This window comes from Canis aureus, chromosome 28 (genome assembly GCF_053574225.1).
Source record: "Canis aureus isolate CA01 chromosome 28, VMU_Caureus_v.1.0, whole genome shotgun sequence".
Lineage (NCBI taxonomy): Eukaryota > Metazoa > Chordata > Mammalia > Carnivora > Canidae > Canis > Canis aureus.
This window is the reverse complement of record NC_135638.1, coordinates 36,164,517-36,186,072: the sequence shown is the minus strand read 5'-3', so window position 1 is coordinate 36,186,072 and position 21,556 is coordinate 36,164,517. Positions and strand designations below refer to the sequence as shown.

Here is a 21,556-nt window from a genome sequence, read left to right as displayed (position 1 = left end):
ATAGAGAAAAACTGTCTGTAGCTCTCTTACTGTGAACATGACATGTTCCCTTCCTTGTAGGTGAATTTTTCTATGATGTAAAGTTCCAGGGGCCACCTAACAACTTCCAGTAGTGGGGAGTAGGACCCCTGCTGTGTGATGTATTTCAGTCACCCGCCCCTCTTTTCCTAACCTGCAAGGTTCTCCCAAGTCCTACATCATTTAAGGAACTCTGTGTTCTAATTAATTGATCTCTCTTCTTCCCAAGGTAGGGGAATGAAATAAATATAACTGAAAAAAGACAAAATTACTGTTATTTTTAGATGATTATGATACAGGAAATGGTTGTAGTTTATAGCCAATGGCCAATAAAAAAATCTTGAGATGTTTCTGGCGCAGAAACATGAAGGCTACAGGCCCCACTCAGAAAATAATGCACCAAACACATTCGCTTTTTTTTAAGCAAATGACAAAGACCCAGTTTACCAGCTTTACTTTTTTTTAAACCTAAGCTTAACATTACATATTTAAACAATTGTCAAATCTTACTAAGTTGCCAGCGTTCGTGCACAACTAGAAAAACATCCTCAATTTATATTAAACGAGAAATGTATTACCATTAATGCACTAATATCTCTCACTACTAAATACTGAAAAAATTTGAAAATATTTTTGTGGAAGATTCCTCCTGGCAATGTTAACTTCACAGCAGGCTGACTCTACTTGGCTCACGTTTCAAACACAATGGAAAAGCAGGTCCGTGCTGGTGTTAGTGTACGAAAGAGTCACGGCCACCTTGGATTATGTTTAATAAAAAAGCAAAGTGCATACAGACATTTACAACAATTTTTAAAGACAAAAACAAAACAAAAACAAAAACAATGGTCCTATTATGTGGTTCCAACAATAAACTCAAAAGTCTATGACAAATAGGGCTCCGATGAGCTGTGTATAAATACTTTAGATTACGTACAGTTATACTGAAAGTTGAGTTCGTTTGAAATCTTCAAAAAAAAGCGTTCCTGTCAGTCCTCAATGGTGCCCGTTACAGCTAACATTAAAGCCTAAGGACAGGACCAGTGGGCAGAAAAAGTTGCACTGGGGTTATAAGGAGTACATACTTTCAAGCTGGGAATGGTTTAAGGATAGCATAAGTCTCTAAGGAATTTTAGAAGCAAGGTTTCCAGGACCTGGAGGGTGCTAGCTGTTGAAAAGGTCATTTATCACTGTCTAGTAAAACCCTTGAGACCCTTAAATGTATATTGGCAGGTCATAGCAATATGATTGCTAACGTGTATCTAGGGGCATAGAGATAAGGAAGTTTCCAAAGGAATTTTTATGCGTTGAAGTAAACTTACTGGATCCTCGGGGGTTGGATGATGGATGTAAAGCTAAGATTTCCTTTTGCCCTTAGCGAAAACTGTTACCATGAAGGCAGCTGAGTTCCCAGAGGACGGTCACCTGTTTCCAGGACTTGCCAATGGGCTATAGGCATAAGGAAGTTTCTTTTTTCTTTTCTTTTTTTTAAAGATTTTATTTATTTATTCATGAGAGATTGGGAGAGAGAGGCAGACAGCCAGAGGGAGAAGCAGGCTCTCTGCAGGGAGCCTGATGTGGGACTCCATCCCAGACCCTGGGGTCATGTCCCAGAAATTTATTTTTTCTTTGCCTTTGTTTCCCACATCAATTACACAAAGGAAAATTTAACAGAAGCTATTTAAAAATTACAAGTAATTTTAGCAATATAGCTAATTACTAAATCAATATACAAAAATGAATGGTTTCTCTAGCTACAAATAATAGCTGGTTAGAATAAGTAACAGAAGAAAAAATAATTCACAATAGAAAGTTTAAAAAACATACAGGTTGGGACCTGTGGGTGGCTCAGCAGCATGATCCCAGAGTCCTGGGATCGAGTCCCACATTGGGCTCCCTGCATGGAGCCTGCTTCTCCCTCTGCCTGTGTCTCTGCCTCTCTCTCTGTCTCTCAAGAATAAATAAATAAAATCTTTAAAAAAATAAAATTAAAACAAATATTGTTTAAGTGTGAATAAGTCAGAACCAACCTTTGATACTAGTGACATTATTTATCATAGTGACATTTATTTCTACCCCCTTCCCATGCCCTCTCCTTAGCCCTCTCAGTACTGTTTTCTCCCAAAATCAAAGGGATATACTGCTCTCCTGCCTCTGGCTTCCTACTCCCTCTTTACTAAATCTCATCTCCAGTTGTTTTCCAATTCTCAGATTTGATAAACAAAATAAGCCTATTCTTGGGCCCATTCTAAAAATGACTTGTTCTTGCCTCATAGTAAAAGTAATAATCTAATAACTGAAATTCTTTTCTTCCTGTTCCCATCCCTGCCAAAATATTCTTTAATGTGTGATCTCCTTAAGGAAGAGAGTTTTATGTGCATGTTTTTGTTCTGTTGCTTTTTAATTTCAGAAACAGGGTTAAATGGATTAGACTCTTCATAGTGTATTACATTATGATTCATGTAAAATGCCTTGTATGAATTTATCCCCTTTTATCCCCCCCTTATTCTCTACTCACTTTGAGAATTTTCATTTTAAATGAATTCAAAGGAATTTATCTGTATTGGACTGTTAAAGGCACTTGGATAAGCATCTGGGGGGTGGGAGAGGAGATTATTTAGAAGTGTGGGAAAGAGGCCTTTCCAAGGAATTTAAAATTATACCATCTTTACAGGGTACATTTCATTCTTTTTTTGTATAATGATTCATAGTCATTATTAATCTGGGCCAGAATCAGGATAAATAGTTACCAAGATGTTTTCTTATTACAAAGTCTTAAAGATTTAAACAGGGTATAATGCAATATCCTAATCATGTAAGCGCTTAACAAATATTATCATGCAATAATGATGCACGTACTTACATAGGCTTAAGGTAAGGATGAGTGACTTATTTATTACACAACTTTAATTTACGTTTTTACAACACAGGTAATACTCATCAAAATGACAGTTGTATATGCTTCATTAACATGTTGGGATACAAAAAAAAATGTTGGGATACAGAATAAGCAAACATGCAGCATATAATTAACAACAATTATTATCACTATTAACTGATACCTTTCAATAACATTATGTAACCTACAAAATGAAGGACATCTACTTCCAAGAAATGCAGCACATTGTTTTATATTTCCTGTATCTCATTTATTCAATAAGGATTTTTTGTAATTAAAAAATGTTATTAATGCTCATCCACAAATTCATTACTTACTGCAAGCAATGACTTTCTAGATAGAGAAAAAAAAATTGTGACTGCAGATTAGGGCACGTTTTGCAACGTATTTTGCAATTTTCTTTCCAGAGCTATGAAATTTCTAAATCAAGATACTCTAAAATATGATGAAATATATTGAATTGAAACCCTTAATGTCAGGAACTAGTGTCTATTTTTTTTTCTGTATTTTCTTTTGTACTTCCATATAGTCTATACTGTGTATTGTTTCAGAGTCATATTTGTATTTTTATATTTTATTTTCATTTTCTAAGAAGATTTTGAGAGAGAGAGCAAGAGCAGGGGGAGGGGCAGAGGGAGAAGCCGACTCCGTGCTGAGCAAGGAGCCAGACATGGGGCTCAATCCCAGAACTCTGGATTATGACCTGAGCGGAAGGAAGATGCTTAACCAACTGAGCCACCCAGGCACCCCTTTACCTTTTAAAAAATATTCAATTTGGGGGCATCTGGCTGGTTCAGTTGGTGAAGCCAATGACTCTTGATCTCAGGGCTGTGGGTTCAAGTCCCACGTTGGGTATAGTGATGACTTACAAATAAAATCTTAAACAAACATACTCAATTTGGATGAGTTTCCTCTCCTACGTTTAAAAAAACCTGGGAGCAAGATCTTATTTGACTTCACCTATGTATATTTCTTAGTAACAAGTTAGTGACCTGTTAATAAATATTGCTTAAAGAATTAATGCACCTTCTTTTATATTTGATTTAAAATAACTTCAAAATTAATCAAACATTGTAGTTGCCCTCCAAAAGTTTATTTCTCACCTTCACTATTTCTGTCACTAATAGGAACCATGGAGAAGAACTCCACAAGACAGTGAAATGTAAAAAAGAGTAAAAGAAAGAAAAAGAAAGGAGTACGGTCTTCCATATTACACTCCCTTAAGACAAAAATAGGGAAGCTGATAGTTTTCAAGTGAAAATGTGTTTTGTGCTGCAGCTATTGTTTTATATTATTAAAAATAGGCAAATTTGAAACCTGGCTATGATCGTTTGTTGTCAGACCTTGGTCCAACTAACTTTGCCAAGCCTTACCTTCTCAGTCTGTAAAAAAATAGAAATATCTACATCTAGGGCTGGTCGTTTAGACAAATCGAATTAGGCTAACTAATGCGTCTCGTCTGACACACACGGAGCCCTCCACACAGCTCCTAACATGATTAAATAAGTGAAGTTATCTCAGGGGTTGGGTCGGGGCATTATCTCATAGATACACGGGGAAGAGAACACATAGTTCGAGTCTTACTCACAGGTTGGTATAAGCCGGCATTTTATTTTATTTTTACTTTTTAAAGATTTTATTTATTTATTCATGAGAGACCAGAGAGAGAGAGAGAGAGAGAGAGAGGCAGAGCCAGGCAGAGGGAGGAGGGAGGAGCAGGCTCCCCTTCCGGGATCCCGAGGTCACGCCCTGAGCCGAAGGCCCACGCTCAGCCGCTGAGCCACCCAGGCGTCCCTAAGCAGGTGTTTAGACAAACTTTTTTTAGATCTATTCTCGAGACAAAGAGCACGCGCGCTCAAGCGGGGCGAAGGGCAGAGAGAATCCCAAGCTGACCCCCCGCTGAGCAGGAGGGGGGCGGGGGGGCGGTGCGCAGCCCAGACTCCGGGCTCTCGACCTGCGCCCACCCCGCCAGTCCCGCCGCTCGGCCTACGGAGCCACCCGGGCGCCCCTAGCCGGGCACTGGAAAAGCGAGACCTCGGCCTATCTTCGTATCTCACGGCGTGTTATTAAATGAAGCTCAAAATTAATGGTTTAGAGCTCAAGTTCTTTTATTCCGGGTTCCAGACGGAGCTCGGAGAACCCTGCCTCATAAGGGCAGGTCCCCACAACGTGCGAGGCCTAGCGCTGACTCAGACGCCTACATTTTCAATGTGTGCTTTTACGAAGGGGAGAAAACCGGGTACGTTCAGAGACAGGTCAAGGAGCGATCTCTAGCGAGGGGAGCTCACGTCCCCAGGGAACTAAAAACAGGAAAAACGTAGCGCAGCCCTAACACAAGACTGCAAACCTCCCGAGCTGCCGGGACACTCCCGCACGCCCCAAACCCCGCGCCGCTCGCCCCGGGCGTCCTCCCGCACCCGCGCGCCGCGCGACTCGAGGCTCAGAAGCTGCTGCGGTGCGACAGGGGCGGTGCCGCGGCCGTAAAGCGGCGCCGCGAGACCACGTGGGCTCCGAGGCGACCCGCGGCGCCCGGGGAGGGTGTGGGCCCTCCGATGGCGGGTCCCGTGCAGGCCGGCGGGGCAAGAACCCTGGACCTGCTCCGGGCCTTGCCCCGTGTGAGCTTGGCCAACCTAAAACCGAATCCAGGCTCCAGGAAACCGGTAAATGGCTGGAGGCGGTGCGGAAGCGTTGGGGACGGGACATGGAAGCGGCCGTTCGCTCCGCGTCCTTCTCGGGGACTCCTTTCCAGAAGGGGGTTGGGTGCCTTGTTCTCAATTGCACTGAAGAGCGGCTTCCCGTAGGGTCCTAATTCTTAGTTTAGTTTTGTTTTTTTAATTTGTATTTATTTATGGTAGTCACACACAGAGAGAGGCAGAGACACAGGCAGAGGGAGAAGCAGGCTCCATGCACCGGGAGCCCGACGTGGGACTCGATCCCGGGTCTCCAGGATCCCACCCTGGGCCAAAGGCAGGCGCCAAACCGCTGCGCCACCCAGGGATCCCCTAATTCTTAGTTTTATATCTTAAAGCACAATTATGTTAACTAGGGCGGAGGACTGAAGTCGCAGAAACTATAAAATGATTGTTTCTATCAAAATTGTATCGAAGGGGCGCCTGGGTGCCTCAGAGCTGTAGCGTTGGCCTTCAGCCCAGGGCGTGACCCCGGGGGTCTCGGGATGTCACGCATCGGGTTCCGCGCCGGGAGCCTGCTTCTCTGCCTGTGTTTCTGCCTCTCTCTGGGTCTCCGGTGAATAAATAAATTAAATCTTAGGAAAAAAAGACACACGCAAAAAAAAAAAAAAGCCCCCACAAAATATTTAAAATGAAATACATTCCCTGGTATCTTTATTTTCATGGGAAAGATTCGAATTGATTGATTATGGTAGATGTCTCTTCTGCGAATCATGAATCCGCTAGGAAAGCTGCTAGTTGATATATTAGCATTTTATTTAATTTTTAAAGGGTTTATTATTATTTTTTTAACCGAATAATCGCTATACCTAATGTGCGCTCTAATTTACAACCAGAGTCGCAGCCCCCCCCCCCCAACCAGCCAGTCGCGGGGACAAACTCCTTTAAAAAAATCACTTGCTTTTAGGAAGTAAGAGGAAGTTAATTTAAGAAAAATACTTTCTTTACTAATTAACGTTTCAATAACGTTATTTACTTGCATAACAATAAAGTATTTACAATTCCAAAATAAAGGTTCTGGAATATAGTATAAACCTTGTTTGTTGGGGATGTTTGATTCTAGGATTTTTTTCCATTGCAGTCTATCATAGAATTTTTTTTTTAAGATTTTATTTATTCATTCATGAGAGACAGAGAGACCAAAGACCCCAGGATCAGCCCTGAGCAGAAGGCAGAGGCTCAACCACTCAGTCCCCCAGGCATCCTGTATCATAGAACCTTTATCTCCATCCCATCCTTGGAACTTTGCCTTTAAACATAACTTGGGCTTTGGTTACAAGGATTTGCTACATCTTCAGAGGCAAAGATGCTAACCTAAAAGTAGGGATTAGAGTAAACAATGCTTGGCACAGAGTAGTGTTAGCTGGTACTGGTTAATTGGATAAATGAATGGCATCACAAAAAAATACACAAGTGAAAAGATGAAATACAGTTTTTTAAAAATGCAGATCGTACAAAACTCTTTTCTGTCCTCAGGAAAGACGGCGAAGAGGTCGGAGAAGAGGTAGAAAATGTGGCCGAGGCCATAAAGGAGAGCGGCAGAGAGGAACCCGGCCCAGACTGGGTTTTGAGGGAGGCCAAACCCCATTTTACATTCGAATCCCAAAATACGGGTTTAATGAAGGTCATAGGTAAAGTTGCTTTGCTTTTTCAAGTAAAAATCCCTAATTTTCACTGACAATCACCTATAAAAATAGCTTGATAGAAATTGAAATTCACTTTGTTGTTGTTGTTGTTGTTTTTAAGATTTTTATTTTAAAAAAAGATTTTTATTTATTTATTAGAGACACACAGAGTGGGGGTGGCCAGAGACCCAGGCAGAGAGAGAAGCAGGCTCCATGCGGGGAGCTGGATGTGGCATTCGATCCTGGGTCTCCAGGATCACGCCCTGGGCCGAAGGGGGTGCTAAACTGCTAAGCCACAGAGGCTGCCCTGAAATTCACTTTGAAGCAGACTTTTGTTGCCATTTCTCTGAACCATTTTTGTTAATGAAATTTAGGCTGGATTAGCAGGAGGGAAAAAAACCCAGACTTTCTTTGTATTCAGACCTGCAAATGGAGATAATAATGCCTGCTCTTATGGTTGGTTAGAGGCTGAGCAATAATATATGTAAACATCTGGACAATTATAGTCATTCAGTAAAGGAAAACTATGCTTGTTACTTTGAGTTCCATTAATACATCATTCGAATGAAGGGTTAAATTTTTGACAAATTTGTTTGAATGAGTAAGTAAATGCCTAGAGAGGCAAATTATTTTTAATGAAACGAAGTACTAGTTTTGTTTCATTAGCAAAAAGCAATATTAAGTGTTTCTGTTGTACTCAGGAGGGTTTTGTTACATTAGCTAAATCAGGAAAATACAGGGCAAAGTTGATTTGAGTTGATTTGAAGAATTTACAGGAAGATAAGCTTAACTGAGTTCTCCAGTTGTTACTTTGTTTTGTAGCTTCAGACGCCAGTATCAGCCTTTGAGTCTCAATAGATTGCAATATCTTATTGATTTGGGTCGCGTGGATCCTACTCAACCTATTGACCTAACTCAACTTGTCAATGGGAGAGGTGTGACCATCCAGCCACTTAAAAGGGATTATGGTGTCCAGCTGGTAGAGGAGGTAAGTGCGGATTAGATTTTTTAGTGCCTTATAGAAGACTACTTCTGATTTCCATATAATCAACACTCTGCCTTTTTAATTTTTATTTCTTTTGAGTTGTCATATAACCATTGCATAGCGGTCATTATGTCATACTCAGTTGTAGTTTGAGGAAATTGGCTTGCTGTATTGAGGGGCCTTTGTACTCTGGTTCTGGGGTGCTCTTCAGTGTATCCAATCAGCTTGCTCCCTCACTCCCTTTGGTTCTTTGCTCAAATGTCATATCTGGAAGATCTTTTTTGACGTCCTTTTATAAAAGAATATTCGCCCTCCCCCCATAAGAGTCATCCTCTTGTCTGCTTTACCCTGCCCAAAGGTTTTTTTTTTTTTTTTAAATATATGGACACCTGACCTTTATTACCAAGTAATGGATTTATTTTTTCACTCTTCACTATAATGTAAGTTCTTTGAGGACAAGTACTTTGGTTCATTGCTATGTTTGCAGTATTGGACATATTGGTTCATGATAATTAGTAATGGAGAAAAGGAATGAATCAAATCCAATTCTAATTGCAGCAAAGAAGTTTTCTATTTATAAGAGTTTGATAAACAATTAAACTTGTTCATTAACACTTTAATACCACTATGTAAGTAACTTAGTGTCCACTAGAGGGAAGCATGTGTTTATGGAAGAACCTTTTAAATTCCTTTGAAAAAGTGAACCTCGTAGGTAAAAGTTTTCCAAATAAAATGATTTGAAAAGAGAATACAAAATACACAATTAAGTCTCAATATTCTATTCTACGTATGTAAGGGAATACGCACGTAAATTAATAGGAAAAATTTGTGACTTTGTCAACCAATAAATGGCACATTGCAACGGTTTTCAGGCATGTGTCTATATTAAACTAGGAAAATAATCCTGAAAACTACACCAGGGCAACAGTTGAGTAGGTACAGTTAGTTACATGTCATTTGTAACTGTGTAAATTGGTTGACCTTCTCTGGATTTCAGATTTGCAATAAGTAGTGAATAGTAAGACTGTTTAATCCTTCGGCACAAAATTACCAATTTTGGAATATATGTTTTCGATAAAAAAGTAAAAGAAACCTAACTGATGTAAAGACATTCCTAAAAATACTAATAATATTGAAGATACTAGAACTAACTCTAATGCCCAACAATAGGGAAATGGTAGGGCAATCTGGAATAGTGATTAAAATTCATGAACAATATGGCAAGACTTTATTTTATTTTAAGATTTTTTTCTTTTTTTTTTTTAAGACTCTGTTTACTCATGAGAGACAGAGAGAGAGAGAGAGAGAGAGAGAGAGAGGCAGAGACACAGGCAAGGGAGAAGCAGGCTCCACGCAAAGAGCCCGACGTGGGACCCGATCCCGGGTCTCCAGGATCACATCCTGGGCTGTAGGCAGCGCTAAAGCGCTGCGCCACCAGGGCTGCCCCTATTTTAAGATTTTATTTATTCGTGTGAGAGATAGAGGCAGACACATAGGCAGAGGGAGACCAGAATCACGACCTGAGACAAAGGCAGACACTCAACAACTGAGCCACCCAGGTGCCCCAAGACCTTATTTTATTGAGTCAAAGGTGCATTGATTGCAAAAATGCAGATCAGTATCATAAATGGGAAAAAGTATGAGAAAATGTGTCGTAGAATTGATGGAATATTTTTGAAATATATTAAAACTTAATGATTAATGAAAGGAACTTGATTGGGAGCAAGCTTATTTCAACCACACCAAAATAGCAAAAAAAAAAAAAAAATTCTATTACCACAAAAAGAATGGTAATACCACCACCTTTCAATTAGAATCTGTTTTGAAATTAAAGTAAAATGTAGTACATCCTAATAAAAGTGACCAAAAACAGAACTTTAGAAAGTTTAGTTCTGTTTTTTTTTTTTTTGTATTGGCTGTACTAGGGAAAAGTAGACTTCTATTTTTGTCCTTTTAGAGGCTATACTAAAATCAATAGTAAATGCAAAGTGAATCTCTGTTGTGTTCTTCTGCCTTTTCTTCTAGAGGGGGCTCATTCCTGCAAGGTCAAATACTATTGTGAAACTTTTATATATATGTATTTTTTATTTATGTATTCGAGAGAGAAAAAACTGTGTGTGAGTGCTCTGAGCAGGGAGCCTGAAGTGGGGCTTGATCCCAGGACCCAGGATCATGACCTGACCTGAGCCAAAGGCAGATGGTTAACTGACTGAGCCACCCAGGTGCCCCAGATTTCTTTTATTAACATTTTATTTTTAAGTAATCTCTATACCCAACATGGGGCTTGAACTTAGAGCCAAGATCTAGAGTCACAGGCTTACTGACTGAACCAGCCAGGCGCCCCTGTTGTCAGATACTTTGTTCTTCCGCTGGTTCCAGTCCACTTGTCCCCTCATTAACAATCTCTTGGCCTTTTGCTGACTTAGGAATAAGGAAGATAAGGTTTTTTCCATCTCAATATGGCAGAATGTTGTGTTTAAGAACACAGGTGCTGTGACTAGTCTCCTTGAGTTAGAATCCTAGTTGTGTGAGGGGCGCCTGGGTGGTGCAGGCAGTTAATTCTGCTCACTCTTGGTTTTGGCTTAGTTCCTGGTGTTGAGAGTTGTGGGATTGAGCCCTGTGTGAGGCTTGGCACTCAATAGAGTCTGCTTAAGACTCTCTCTCTCCCTCTCTGTAAAAAAAATAAGTCTTAAAAAGAAAAAAGAATCCTAGTTGTGTGATCTTGACAAGTTACTTAATCTCTCTGTGCTTTGATGTCCCCATTTATGAAGTTGGTGCAGCAATAATTTTGTCATAGGGTTGTTAGGAGTTGTTACAGTCTACTATTAATGAAGTACTTATATTACTATTTACTAAAAATGTAAAATGAAAATGTAATGATCTCTGCTTACAGAGAATGAGAATTGGTAAAACAAAGTGGTCTAAAAATTTGTTTGATAGGACCTCAATGCAGAGATATTTAGAGTTGGAACTACTGTTACATTATAAGCATTTTGGAGGAGAAAATGCAGTGTAAAAAGGAGGCTTGCCATATTACTTTACTCTTAGGCTATCTACAAACAGGCTTTGCTTTGACATATTACAGGGTGCTGACACTTTTAAGGCGAAAGTTAATATTGAAGTACAGTTGGCTTCAGAATTAGCCATTGCTGCAATTGAAAAAAATGGTGGTGTTGTTACTACAGCTTTCTATGATCCAAGAAGTCTAGGTAAGATGTCCTGCAGTCCCTTGCTTCCCCTGTTTGTCTTCCACTGGCTGCCATATGAGGATTTTAAAAGTCCTCATAGCTCTCTGACTTGGGGTTTGGACACCTTACTTTCTGTTTTTGAGTTTCCTGTTAATGGTGTGACTTCTAATATACCTCAAGCAATATATCATAAGGTTTTTTGTTTTTAAATATGGGGCTTACATATGATATTAACCTATGTGTAGAAATTCACTAGAAATATCACTAGATAACTTTGATTTTCAGGATGCAAATTTTTGAAAATGAAGTGTTTCCATTTACTTAAACCTATTTAATAAAAAGAAAGTTCTTGGAATGAAGTTCTCCTCTTGGTATACTTAAAAATTGATAATTAAAAGAAAATCATGTATTCATATAATGCATAACCATTATATGCTTCTTTTTTTTATTTAAAAATTTTTCAGAAATTCTGTGCAAACCTGTTCCATTCTTTCTGCGTGGACAACCTATTCCAAAACGAATGCTTCCTCCTGAAGCACTGGTACCGTATTATACCGATGCAAAGAATCGTGGTTACCTGGCGGATCCTGCCAAATTTCCTGAAGCAAGACTTGAACTTGCCAAGAAGTATGGCTATATTTTACCTGATATCACTAAAGACGAGCTCTTCAAAATGCTTAGTACTCGAAAGGATCCAAGGCAGATTTTCTTTGGTCTTGCCCCTGGATGGGTGGTGAATATGACAGATAAGAAAATCCTAAAACCTACAGATGAGAATCTCCTCAAGTATTATAGCTCATGAATTCTCTTTCAAGAAAGCAGAGTTGTAAAAGAGTTCTGGAAGAAAAGGGACTGAAACATACATATTTCTCATGGTCTCATCTTGATTTGTGATTCTCTAGGTATTGATGATAATTTCCCATGTAACCCTATTTCCATTTTTATCTAAAATTGAAATAAAAAATGCAATAAGCAATGGCTGCATAGAAGAACTGAATCTGTGCCTGTTCTCTCTCTGTTAAAGAAACAAAATCCCTGGTATTCTGCCAGAGGAAGATGATAACTTTTAGGGTATTTCTTGTTCATTTTTTTCATAATCTTTTCATCCAGGTCTTGTGTTATCATTGTTGCAAATCAGAGTGATTGTGCAGGTGGAAAGAGATTGATTGCTAGGCCTGTTCGGTCAAGGTTAAAACAGTCACTAATGGTGGCCCAGCTTAATAGCCCCAAGGAAGCTCTGCTCTCCAGTGTTATGGTGGAAAGCCTTCAACTCTGGATTATTAAGATGTGGGATATGAATTGAAAGTTAAAGACCAGTGAATAAGTAGTACAATATTTGCTAGCAAAACAAGCAGAAATTCTAAGTGCATTCATATTCTCAACTCATCTGATAGGAATAGATAATGATTAAACCATTAATCTTTTTCTTGAAGAAGGTAAATTTCTAACTGATATTTTGCTTATTTCGGAGATATTGGAGATCTTTGTTTTTCAGTCATTTTAAATGATTTTTGAAATATTGTTCAGTGATTATATAACCCATAAAAACAACTGGTAGTATGAAAATAAACTCCGTTAATATAAGATTCAGTATCAGTAAGCTTATTTAGCTTTGTAAATATGTATTGTATCTAAACCATTCAAAAGCTGATTTTATCCTGCTGCAATTAAATCTTGAATAATTTCATTATAATTTTGGAAAAAATAATTTTTCCAGGAAAAATAAAATTAATCCTGGCTATTTTCTTTAAATAAAAAATTTAAAAACCTCAATGATTCAATATTTTAACTTTTCTACCTTCTATATTGCCGATCTGAGATTTTTTTTAAATTTGTTTTTATTGAAGTTCGATTTGCCAACATATAACACCCAGTGCTCATCCCATCAAGTGCCCTTCACAGTGCCCATCACCCAGTTTCCCCAACCCCCTGCCCACCTCCTCTTCTGCAGCCCTTTGTTCATTTCCAAGAGTTAGTCTCATGGTTTGTCTCCCTCTCTAATTTTTCCCACTCAGTTCCCCTCCTTTCCCTTATAATCCCTTTCACTATTTCTTATGGTACATGTATGAATGAAACCATATGATGATTGTCCTCTGATTGACTTAATTCACTCAGCATAATACCCTCTAGTTCCATCCATGTTGAAGCAAATGGTGGATATTCATCCTTTCTGAAGGCTGAGTAATATTCCATTGTATATATAGACCACATCCTTATCCATTCATCTGTTGATGGACATCGAGGCTATCTTGTTGGGAGTTTTTGCATCCATGTTCATCAGGAATATTGGTCTATAATTCTCCTTTTTGGTGGGGTCTTTGGCTTTGGGATCAAGGTAATGCTGGCCTCATAAAACAAATTTGGAAGTATTGCTTCCCTTTCTATCCTGTGGAACAGCTTTAGTAGAATAGTTATTAATTCTTCTTTAAATGTTTGATAGAATTCCCCTGGGAAGCCATCTGGCCCTGGACTTTTGTGTATTGGAGGTTTTTAATGACTGCTTCGATTTCTTCCCTGGTTATTGGCCTGTTCAGGTTTTCTATTTCTTCCTGTTCCAGTTTTGATAATTTATGGTTTTCCAGAAATGCATCCATTTCTTCTAGATTGCCTAATTTGCTGGCATATAGCTGCTCATGATACTTTTTAAAAATCATTTGTATTTCCTTGGTATTGGATGTGATCTCTCTTCTTTCATTCATGATTTTATTTTATTTTTTTAAAGATTTATTTGTATTTATTTATGATAGAGAGAGAGGGAGAGAGAGGCAGAGACAGGCAGAGGGAGAAGCAGGCTCCATGCCAGGAGCCCGACACGGGACTCGACTCGATCCCGGGACTCCAGGATCGCGCCCTGGGCCAAAGGCAGGCGCGAAACTGCTGAGCCACCCAGGGATCCTCTTATTTTAGTTTTTTTAAAGATTTTATTTATTTATTCATAGGGACACACAGACACATAGGGAGAGGCAGAGACACAGGCAGAGGGAGAAGCAGGCTCCACACGGAGCCCAACGTGGAACTTGATCCTGGGTCCCCTGGATCACACCCCGGACTGCAGCGGTGCTAAACTGTGCCACCAGGGCTGCCCTCATTCATGATTTTATTAATTTGAGTCTTTTTTCTTTTTAATAAGGCTGGCTAATGGTTTATCTTATTAATTCTTTCAAAGAACCAACTCCTGGTTTTGTTTATCTGTTCCACAGTTCTTCTGGTCTCTATTTCATTGAGTTCTGCTCAAATCTTTATTATCTCTCTTCTTCTGCTTGGTGTAGGTTTTACTTGCTGTTCTTTCTCCAATTCCTTTAGGTGTGAGGTTAGCTTGTGTATTTGAGTTTTTTGAGAGAGGCTTGTATTGTGGTGTATTTCCCTCTTAGGTGTGAGGTTAGCTTGTGTATTTGAGTTTTTTGAGAGAGGCTTGTATTGTGATGTATTTCCCTCTTAGGACTGCTTTTACTGTATCCCAAAGATTTTGGATGGTTTTATCTTCATTTTCATTAGTTTTCATGCCTTTTTTTTTTTTTTTTTTTTTTAGGTTTTATTTATTCATGAGAGTCACAGAAAGAGAGGCAGTGACAGAGCAGAGGGGAAAAAAAGCAGGCTCCTTACTGGGAGCCTGATGCAGAAGTAGATCCCTGGACCTGGGGATCATGTCCTGAGCTGAAAGCAGACGCTCAACCACTAAGCCACCCAGGTGTCCCTCAATGAATCTTCTTAATTTTTGTCTAATTTCCTGGTTGATATATTCATCTTTTAGTAGGATGCTCTTTAACCTCCATGTGTTTGAGTTTCTTTCAAATTTTGTCTTGTGATTGAGTTCTAGTTTCAAGGCATTGTGGTCTGAAAATATGCAGGGGACAATCCCAATCTTTTGGTATCAGTTGAGACCTGATTTGACCCAGTATGTGGTCTCTTCTGGAGAAAGTTCCATGTGCACTTGAGAAGAATGTATTCAGTTGTGTTTGGATGGAAAGTTCTGTATATATCTGTGAAATCTATTTGGTCCAATGTATCATTTAAGGCCCTTGTTTCTTTGGTGATGTTGTACTTAGAATATCTGTCATTTGCAGAAAGTGCCATGTTGAAGTCTCCTACTATTAGTGTTATTATTATCTGTGTATCTCTTTACTTTGGTTATTAATTGATTGATATACTTGGCATCTCCCACATTAGGGGCATAAACATTCATGATTGTTAGGTCTTCTTATTGGATAGACCCTTTAAGTAGGATATAGTGTCCCTCTTCATCTCTTACTACAGTCTTTGTTATAAACTTTATCTGATATGAGGATTGCTACCCCAGTGATCTGAGATTCAATTTATAAAGTAATTCATGCACCAAGACTGTATATATGTATTTAAATTTTTATCCAGAATTACATAATTTGCCTTGTTATTAAACCACTTCTTAATAAACCAGAACTTAGAGGAATCACTATTAGGACCATCTTCTATGATAATCACCTATGAATTTCAAGGGACAGGCAAAACATTTTTTAAATGTGTTTTATTCTTCAGAGACTCCAAATAACAGAGCTGGGTTTTCAGGATTAGTTTTAGCTCCATTGATGGAACTGCAAATCACAGTGGCTTGAATGATACAAAAGTGTGGTTTGTTTTTGTTTTTTACAGTTCTGAGACCTGTTGAAGACTGATTGCTGGCTCTGCTCCACAGTCTCAGAGCTCATGGCTTCTCCCTGGTTAACATCCCATCCCTAGAGTGAGGTGTGTGTCTTCATGATCCAAATAGGGATCAATACGAGCCAGAATTTCCTAAGATACCTGGCAGCTGTCACACAAAACTTTTAACAATAAAGCTATCTTATATTTGCCATGTTAGGAATCTAAACAGTTGTATTTGAATATAATGTGTGGAGGAAGAGAGGTTGCAAGGAAAAATGTCAAGGCACAAGGGAAATGTTTTAAATATTTTAGTTATTTGAAAGCGTACATGTGCACAAGCAGGAGAGAGGCAAAGGGAGAGGGAGAAGCAGACTCCCTGCTGAGCATGGAGCTAGACTTGGGGCTCAGCTCCGGGATCCTGGGATTATGACCTGAGCCAAAGACATGCTTAACCAACTGAGCCACCCAGGTACCCCCAAAAATAATGTCCTTACTGATGATACAGTGAGTAACTAAAGGTTGAGTAGAATATATTTTTTTTTAAAAAATCACTGCTAGGAAATCCCCCCAAAACTTTCATTAAAGAAGTACTTCATATAGTTTTTAAAAGATTTTATTTATTCATTCATGAGAAACACAAAGAGGCAGAGACATAGGCAGAGGGAGAAGCAGGCTCCCTGTGGGGAGACTGATGCAGGACTTGATCCCAGGACCCCAGGACCATGACCTGAGCCAAAGGCGGATATTCAACCACTGAGCCACCCAGGTGTCCCTTCATATTTATTTTGAAATGATAATTACAAAGTGTAAGAAATCGAAGTCCATATCCTCTTACTGTTGTGAGTCCCTGACCCATTTCCTAGAGGTAACTAGACCACTGTTGCTTTACTCTTTTTTTTTTTTTTTTTTAAGATTTTATTTATTTATTCATGAGAGATACACAGAGGGGGGCAGAGACACAGGTAGAAGGAGATGCAGGCTCCTTGCAGGGAGCCTGATGTGGGACTCGATCCCGAGACCAGGATCACACCCTGAGCCAAAGGCAGACACTCAACTGCTGAGCCACCCAGGCATCCCTTATTATTTTTTTAATCAAAAAGGGATAGACTGTTCCACTGCTTTGACCTTGCTTTTACTATATCTAATGTACTTCAAAAACACTTTTTTCTGAGTATTTCCTATTAGGTAATTTAAATTTGTGCTTTTATTCTTAAGCCATTTGAAATAGGATCCATTAGAGGAGTCACTTCACCTTTCTTAACTCTGTGAAAAGTAGTGACAATTTTTATATAATGCAAGAGATGTGTAAAGTGACTTCTAATGTCTCTGTCAGCTCTAATGCCCTGATAATAAAGATATTGCCTTGGGCTGAGGAAAGCTTTGACCTCAACCTATTTGCATAGAAATGGACTTCCTTGGTGCCTGGGTGGCTCAGTCATTTGGGTGTCTGACTGGTGTCTGACTTGATTTCAGCTCTGGTTGTGACCAGAGATCTGGCCCCACATGGGGCTCTACAGTGGGCTCCATGCTCAGCGGGGAGTCTGTTTCTCCCTCTCCTTTAGCCCCTTCCCCCACCTCTCTCAAATAAATTAATTTTTTAAAAAAAAGAACTTCCTCAAATTTAAACACATCCTGTTTTGTAACTGGGCATGAGGTATGGAAACAAAGCCATGGGGGTCTCTGGGTGGCTTAGCAGTTTAGTGTCTGCCTTCGGCCCAGGGCATGATCCTGGAGTCCCTGGATCAAGTCCCACATCAGGCTCCCTGCATGGAGCCTGCTTCTCCCTCTGCCTGTATCTCTGCCTCTTTCTGAGTTTGTGTCTCTCATGAATAAATAAATACAATCTTTAAAAAAAAACAAAAACAAAGACATACCATTTTTTGTGTACCAGAGTGTGGGGACATTGCTCTAGGTAAATCAGTACCTTGACTTAATTGTGCTGCTGAAGGTTTTTCTTTTGTGATTCAGTTCACAATTGCCCTTTTGGAGGGGCTGGTATTGCCTCAACAGGAAAAGTTCATACTTGGAAATGAGGGAGAAGTTAGTCACGTAAAGATGAATTCCCTGGGCAAAAGCCCTCCAGTCTCAGAATGTGCTTTTGAGGGACCTTGGGTTCTCTTCCCCTCCCCCTTCATGCATGATGACTAAGTCACCCTGAGTTAAAGATGGAAAAGGAGACAGGTAAACACAAGACTTGCTTAATTGTGGCCATCTTAGGTGGCCTACAGGTGAAGGGAAATTGGGATAGAGCGATAGAGGGAAGAATGAAAACAGGAAACAGATGTCTGGTGATGTAATGCTTGAATAGTACTTATTCAGTGAGCCTGGGCTTAGTCACAAACAGCTGTATCCTGATCTTAATATTATAATTGTGCAGATAATTCTCTGCTCAAACAGGCACATTTCACAAAATCTATCCATTCTGTTTATAAAGGCAATTCTTAAATTGCTGTATAGCAGGGAGACACAAGTTTATTTTAATTATGTAACAACAATGGACTCCCAGGTCTTGCTCTGCTGATCATTTACAAGGATTATGAGGGAGCGAACACAGTGGCAGATGGTAGTAGCTTTATCTTGTTAAGGTCACATCACTTGGAAATCTTGAAGCCTTCTATCTGGATTGAAGTCCTTGCCTGGTGTGTGGCTTCAGCCTGTTCTCAGTATACATGATGGCTTATTTGCATGCAAAAGTATGGAAAAATTTGAGCTGATATGCATTTAAAAAATTTTTAATGCCCAAGAAATAATTACTATGGCTTTCCTGTTTATTGAGTTCCTCGGTTTATTTTTTAAATGTCACTCTTTATTTATTGGAAAATGGAGTGGCTCTGGAATAGTAGAAAAATAGAAAAAGTAGTAGAAAACACCGAATTTAGTGTCAGAGAATAAAGTGTGCTAATGTTAGTACAAATCCCAGAATGGGGGATCCCTGGGTGGCGCAGCGGTTTGGCGCCTGCCTTTGGCCCAGGGCGAGATCCTGGAGACCCGGGATCGAATCCCACATCAGGCTCCCGGTGCATGGAGCCTGCTTCTCCCTCTGCCTGTGTCTCTGCCTTTCTCTCTCTCTCTCTCTCTCTCTCTCTCTCTCTGTGACTATCATAAATAAATAAAAATTAAAAAAAAAATTCCCAGAATGGCTGTGTGTCTAGTTGCTCTGCCGGAGAGGCAGAGTATGGTCGAATTAGCTTACCTTTCCCTGTTGTAACCCGGGCTCCTGCAACAGGCTGACATGAGGGTTAAGCTGTCTGTTGAGAGAAGTGGGGATCATCATACCCACCTCATTCTGTGCTTGGAGACTCAACAAGGTTATCTGTGGAGAGGTACCAAGCACAGAGAGCCGGTTTGCTCAGCCACCGGGAGTGGTTTACTGAGGCACAGATCCCAGTAATATTCACGTGGCCATGATTTAACCTCTCTGTGCCTCAGCTTCCCCTGAAAATGGGGGGTAATGATAGATCCTAACATGTGGTTATGATGAGGATTGAAAGAAGTCACTACTTGTAAAGCACTTAACACAACGGCTGGCACATGAGTGCCTGTGTCAGTGAGTCCCTTTGGTGTGGTAGCCATTCTATAAATGTCACTTCCTTTTCTCCGTAAGATTTTCATATATGGTCAGTATCTTCTTAGTGAAAGTCTTGCTAAGCTTTCTTATTTGTATCAGGACCTGCTGAAAAAGAACATTTTGAAGAGGCAGAATGTCTGGAATTAGACCCAGAACCAGGGGGATTACAGTGAATTTCAGTGACTTTGCCACTGATTTGCTCAAATTTATATTAATTTGCCATTAATATAAAAGGCATCTACCTACTTAGAAAAGGCACTGAAATTGAGAGGGAAAATTTTAAATTAACTACATTATCTGATTCTGTAAATTATGCATATCAAAAAAAATCTGGAAACTATAAAAGAGGAAGGAAAAAAGAAAGTGTTAGGGCAGCCCAAGTGGCTTAGCAGTTTAGCACCGCCTTCTGCCCAGGGTGTGATCCTGGAGTCCTGGGATCGAGTCCCACATCAGGCTTTCTGCATGGAGCCTGCTTCTCCCTCTGCCTCTGTCTCTGCCCCCCTCTCTCTGTGTCTCTCATGAATAAAATTTTTTTAAAAAAATCTTTAAAAAAAATGTTAATCACTTAAAAACTTGGTTATAGGGACACCTGCCTTGCTCAGGGCTTAAGCTCTAAGTGCACCTGCCTGCATTCCAGGGCCTGGTCTTGGGGTCCCGGGATCAAGTTCCCTGCATGGAGCCTGCTTCTCCCTCTGCCTATGTATGTCTCTGCCTCTCTCTCTGTGTCTCTCATGAATAAATAAATAAAATGTTAAAAAAAAGAACTTGGTTTTATAAGTTTTTTTTAAAGATTTTATTTATTTATTCATGAGAGAGAGAGAGAGAGAGAGAGGCAGAGATACAGGCAGAGGGAGAAGCAGGCTCCATGCAGGGAGCCTGACGTGGGACTCGATCCCAGGTCTCCAGGATCAGGCCCTGGGCTGAAGGCAGGGGCTAAACTGCTGAACCACATGGGCTGCCCAGTTTCTTTCTTTATTTTATTTTTTTTAAAGATTTATTTATTTATGATAGACATAGAGAGAGAGAGAGGGAGGCAGAGACACAGGAGGAGGGAGAAGCAGGCTCCATGCCAGGAGCCCGACGTGGGACTCAATCCCGGGACTCCAGGATCATGGTCTGGGCCAAAGGCAGGCACTAAACCGCTGAGCCACCCAGGGATCCCCAGTTTCTTTCTTTATAAGAAAAAGATGTTCTGGTCTTTTTCTGTTTTTCTGTATGTAAATGTATTTTTCATTTTTATATTTTTCATCTTCACCAATTAAGATTATTGTAGATTAGATTTATAATATAATAGATTTATAATAAAATCTTATAGATTTACAAACATCAAAGTACATTAAATTTCCTATATATGGGTATATATGTTTTAAGTATTGTGTAGAAGATTTAAATGGAAGCATCAGGGCTCAAATTCGCTAAAATGAGCAGAAAACCTTTATATTCTCTTTTAAAAGATTTTAATTTTACTTTCAATAATGTATTTCAAAAAAAAAAACAACTCACAAAACTTAGACTAGTAGTATTAAAATTTGTAAGTTATAAGAAACCAAAAGGTAAAACCTAATATTTCCTAATTTCTTCTAACTATACAAAAATTATTCTGATACTTCACGGTGAACTTAGATGGAGAACCAGAAATTCTCACAAGTGCTCTGTGAGGTAAATGCATTTTCCATTTTATATGTGGGGAAACAGAAATACATTTTCTGTTGGTGATTGGTGTGGAGTAGAGTGTGTGTGGAAGTCTGATGTGCGCCCTTCAATGAGGTAATTCAGTTTGTAGAAAATGTCACTTGCTAAGCCTATGCTTGGTAAGTCTATGTTTTGGTTGAACCTGGGCCTTGTGTGTTGCTCTTAAATCAAGCATAAAAAGGGCAGCCCTGGTGGCGCAGCAGTTTAGCGCCGCCTGCAGCTCAGGGTATGATTCTGGGGACCCAGGATTGAGTCCCACATGGGGCTTCCTGCATGG

At 39.7% G+C, this 21,556-nt stretch overlaps 1 protein-coding gene across 1 annotated transcript; it reads left to right on the top strand.

The window, feature by feature from the left end:
• The first annotated feature begins 5,387 nt into the window (after window positions 1-5,387).
• MRPL15 (mitochondrial ribosomal protein L15) lies at window positions 5,388-12,394 on the top strand. The gene is made up of 5 exons (XM_077876930.1): window positions 5,388-5,574; window positions 7,081-7,235; window positions 8,052-8,217; window positions 11,300-11,423; window positions 11,867-12,394. Exons 1-5 carry the CDS (start codon window positions 5,467-5,469, stop codon window positions 12,202-12,204), a joined length of 891 nt encoding a protein of 296 aa, XP_077733056.1. The 5' UTR covers window positions 5,388-5,466; the 3' UTR covers window positions 12,205-12,394.
• The last annotated feature ends 9,162 nt before the right edge of the window (window positions 12,395-21,556 follow it).

What these genes read in the sequence shown, in the direction of transcription:
- MRPL15 (XM_077876930.1), top strand. Translation starts at nt 5,467, where the DNA reads ATGGCGGGTCCCGTGCAGGCCGGCGGGGCAAGAACCCTGGACCTGCTC. An exon ending in ATCCAGGCTCCAGGAAACCG is followed by an intron (nt 5,575 to 7,080) that starts GTAAATGGCTGG and finishes TTCTGTCCTCAG; the next exon opens with GAAAGACGGCGAAGAGGTCG. An exon ending in GGGTTTAATGAAGGTCATAG is followed by an intron (nt 7,236 to 8,051) that starts GTAAAGTTGCTT and finishes TTTGTTTTGTAG; the next exon opens with CTTCAGACGCCAGTATCAGC.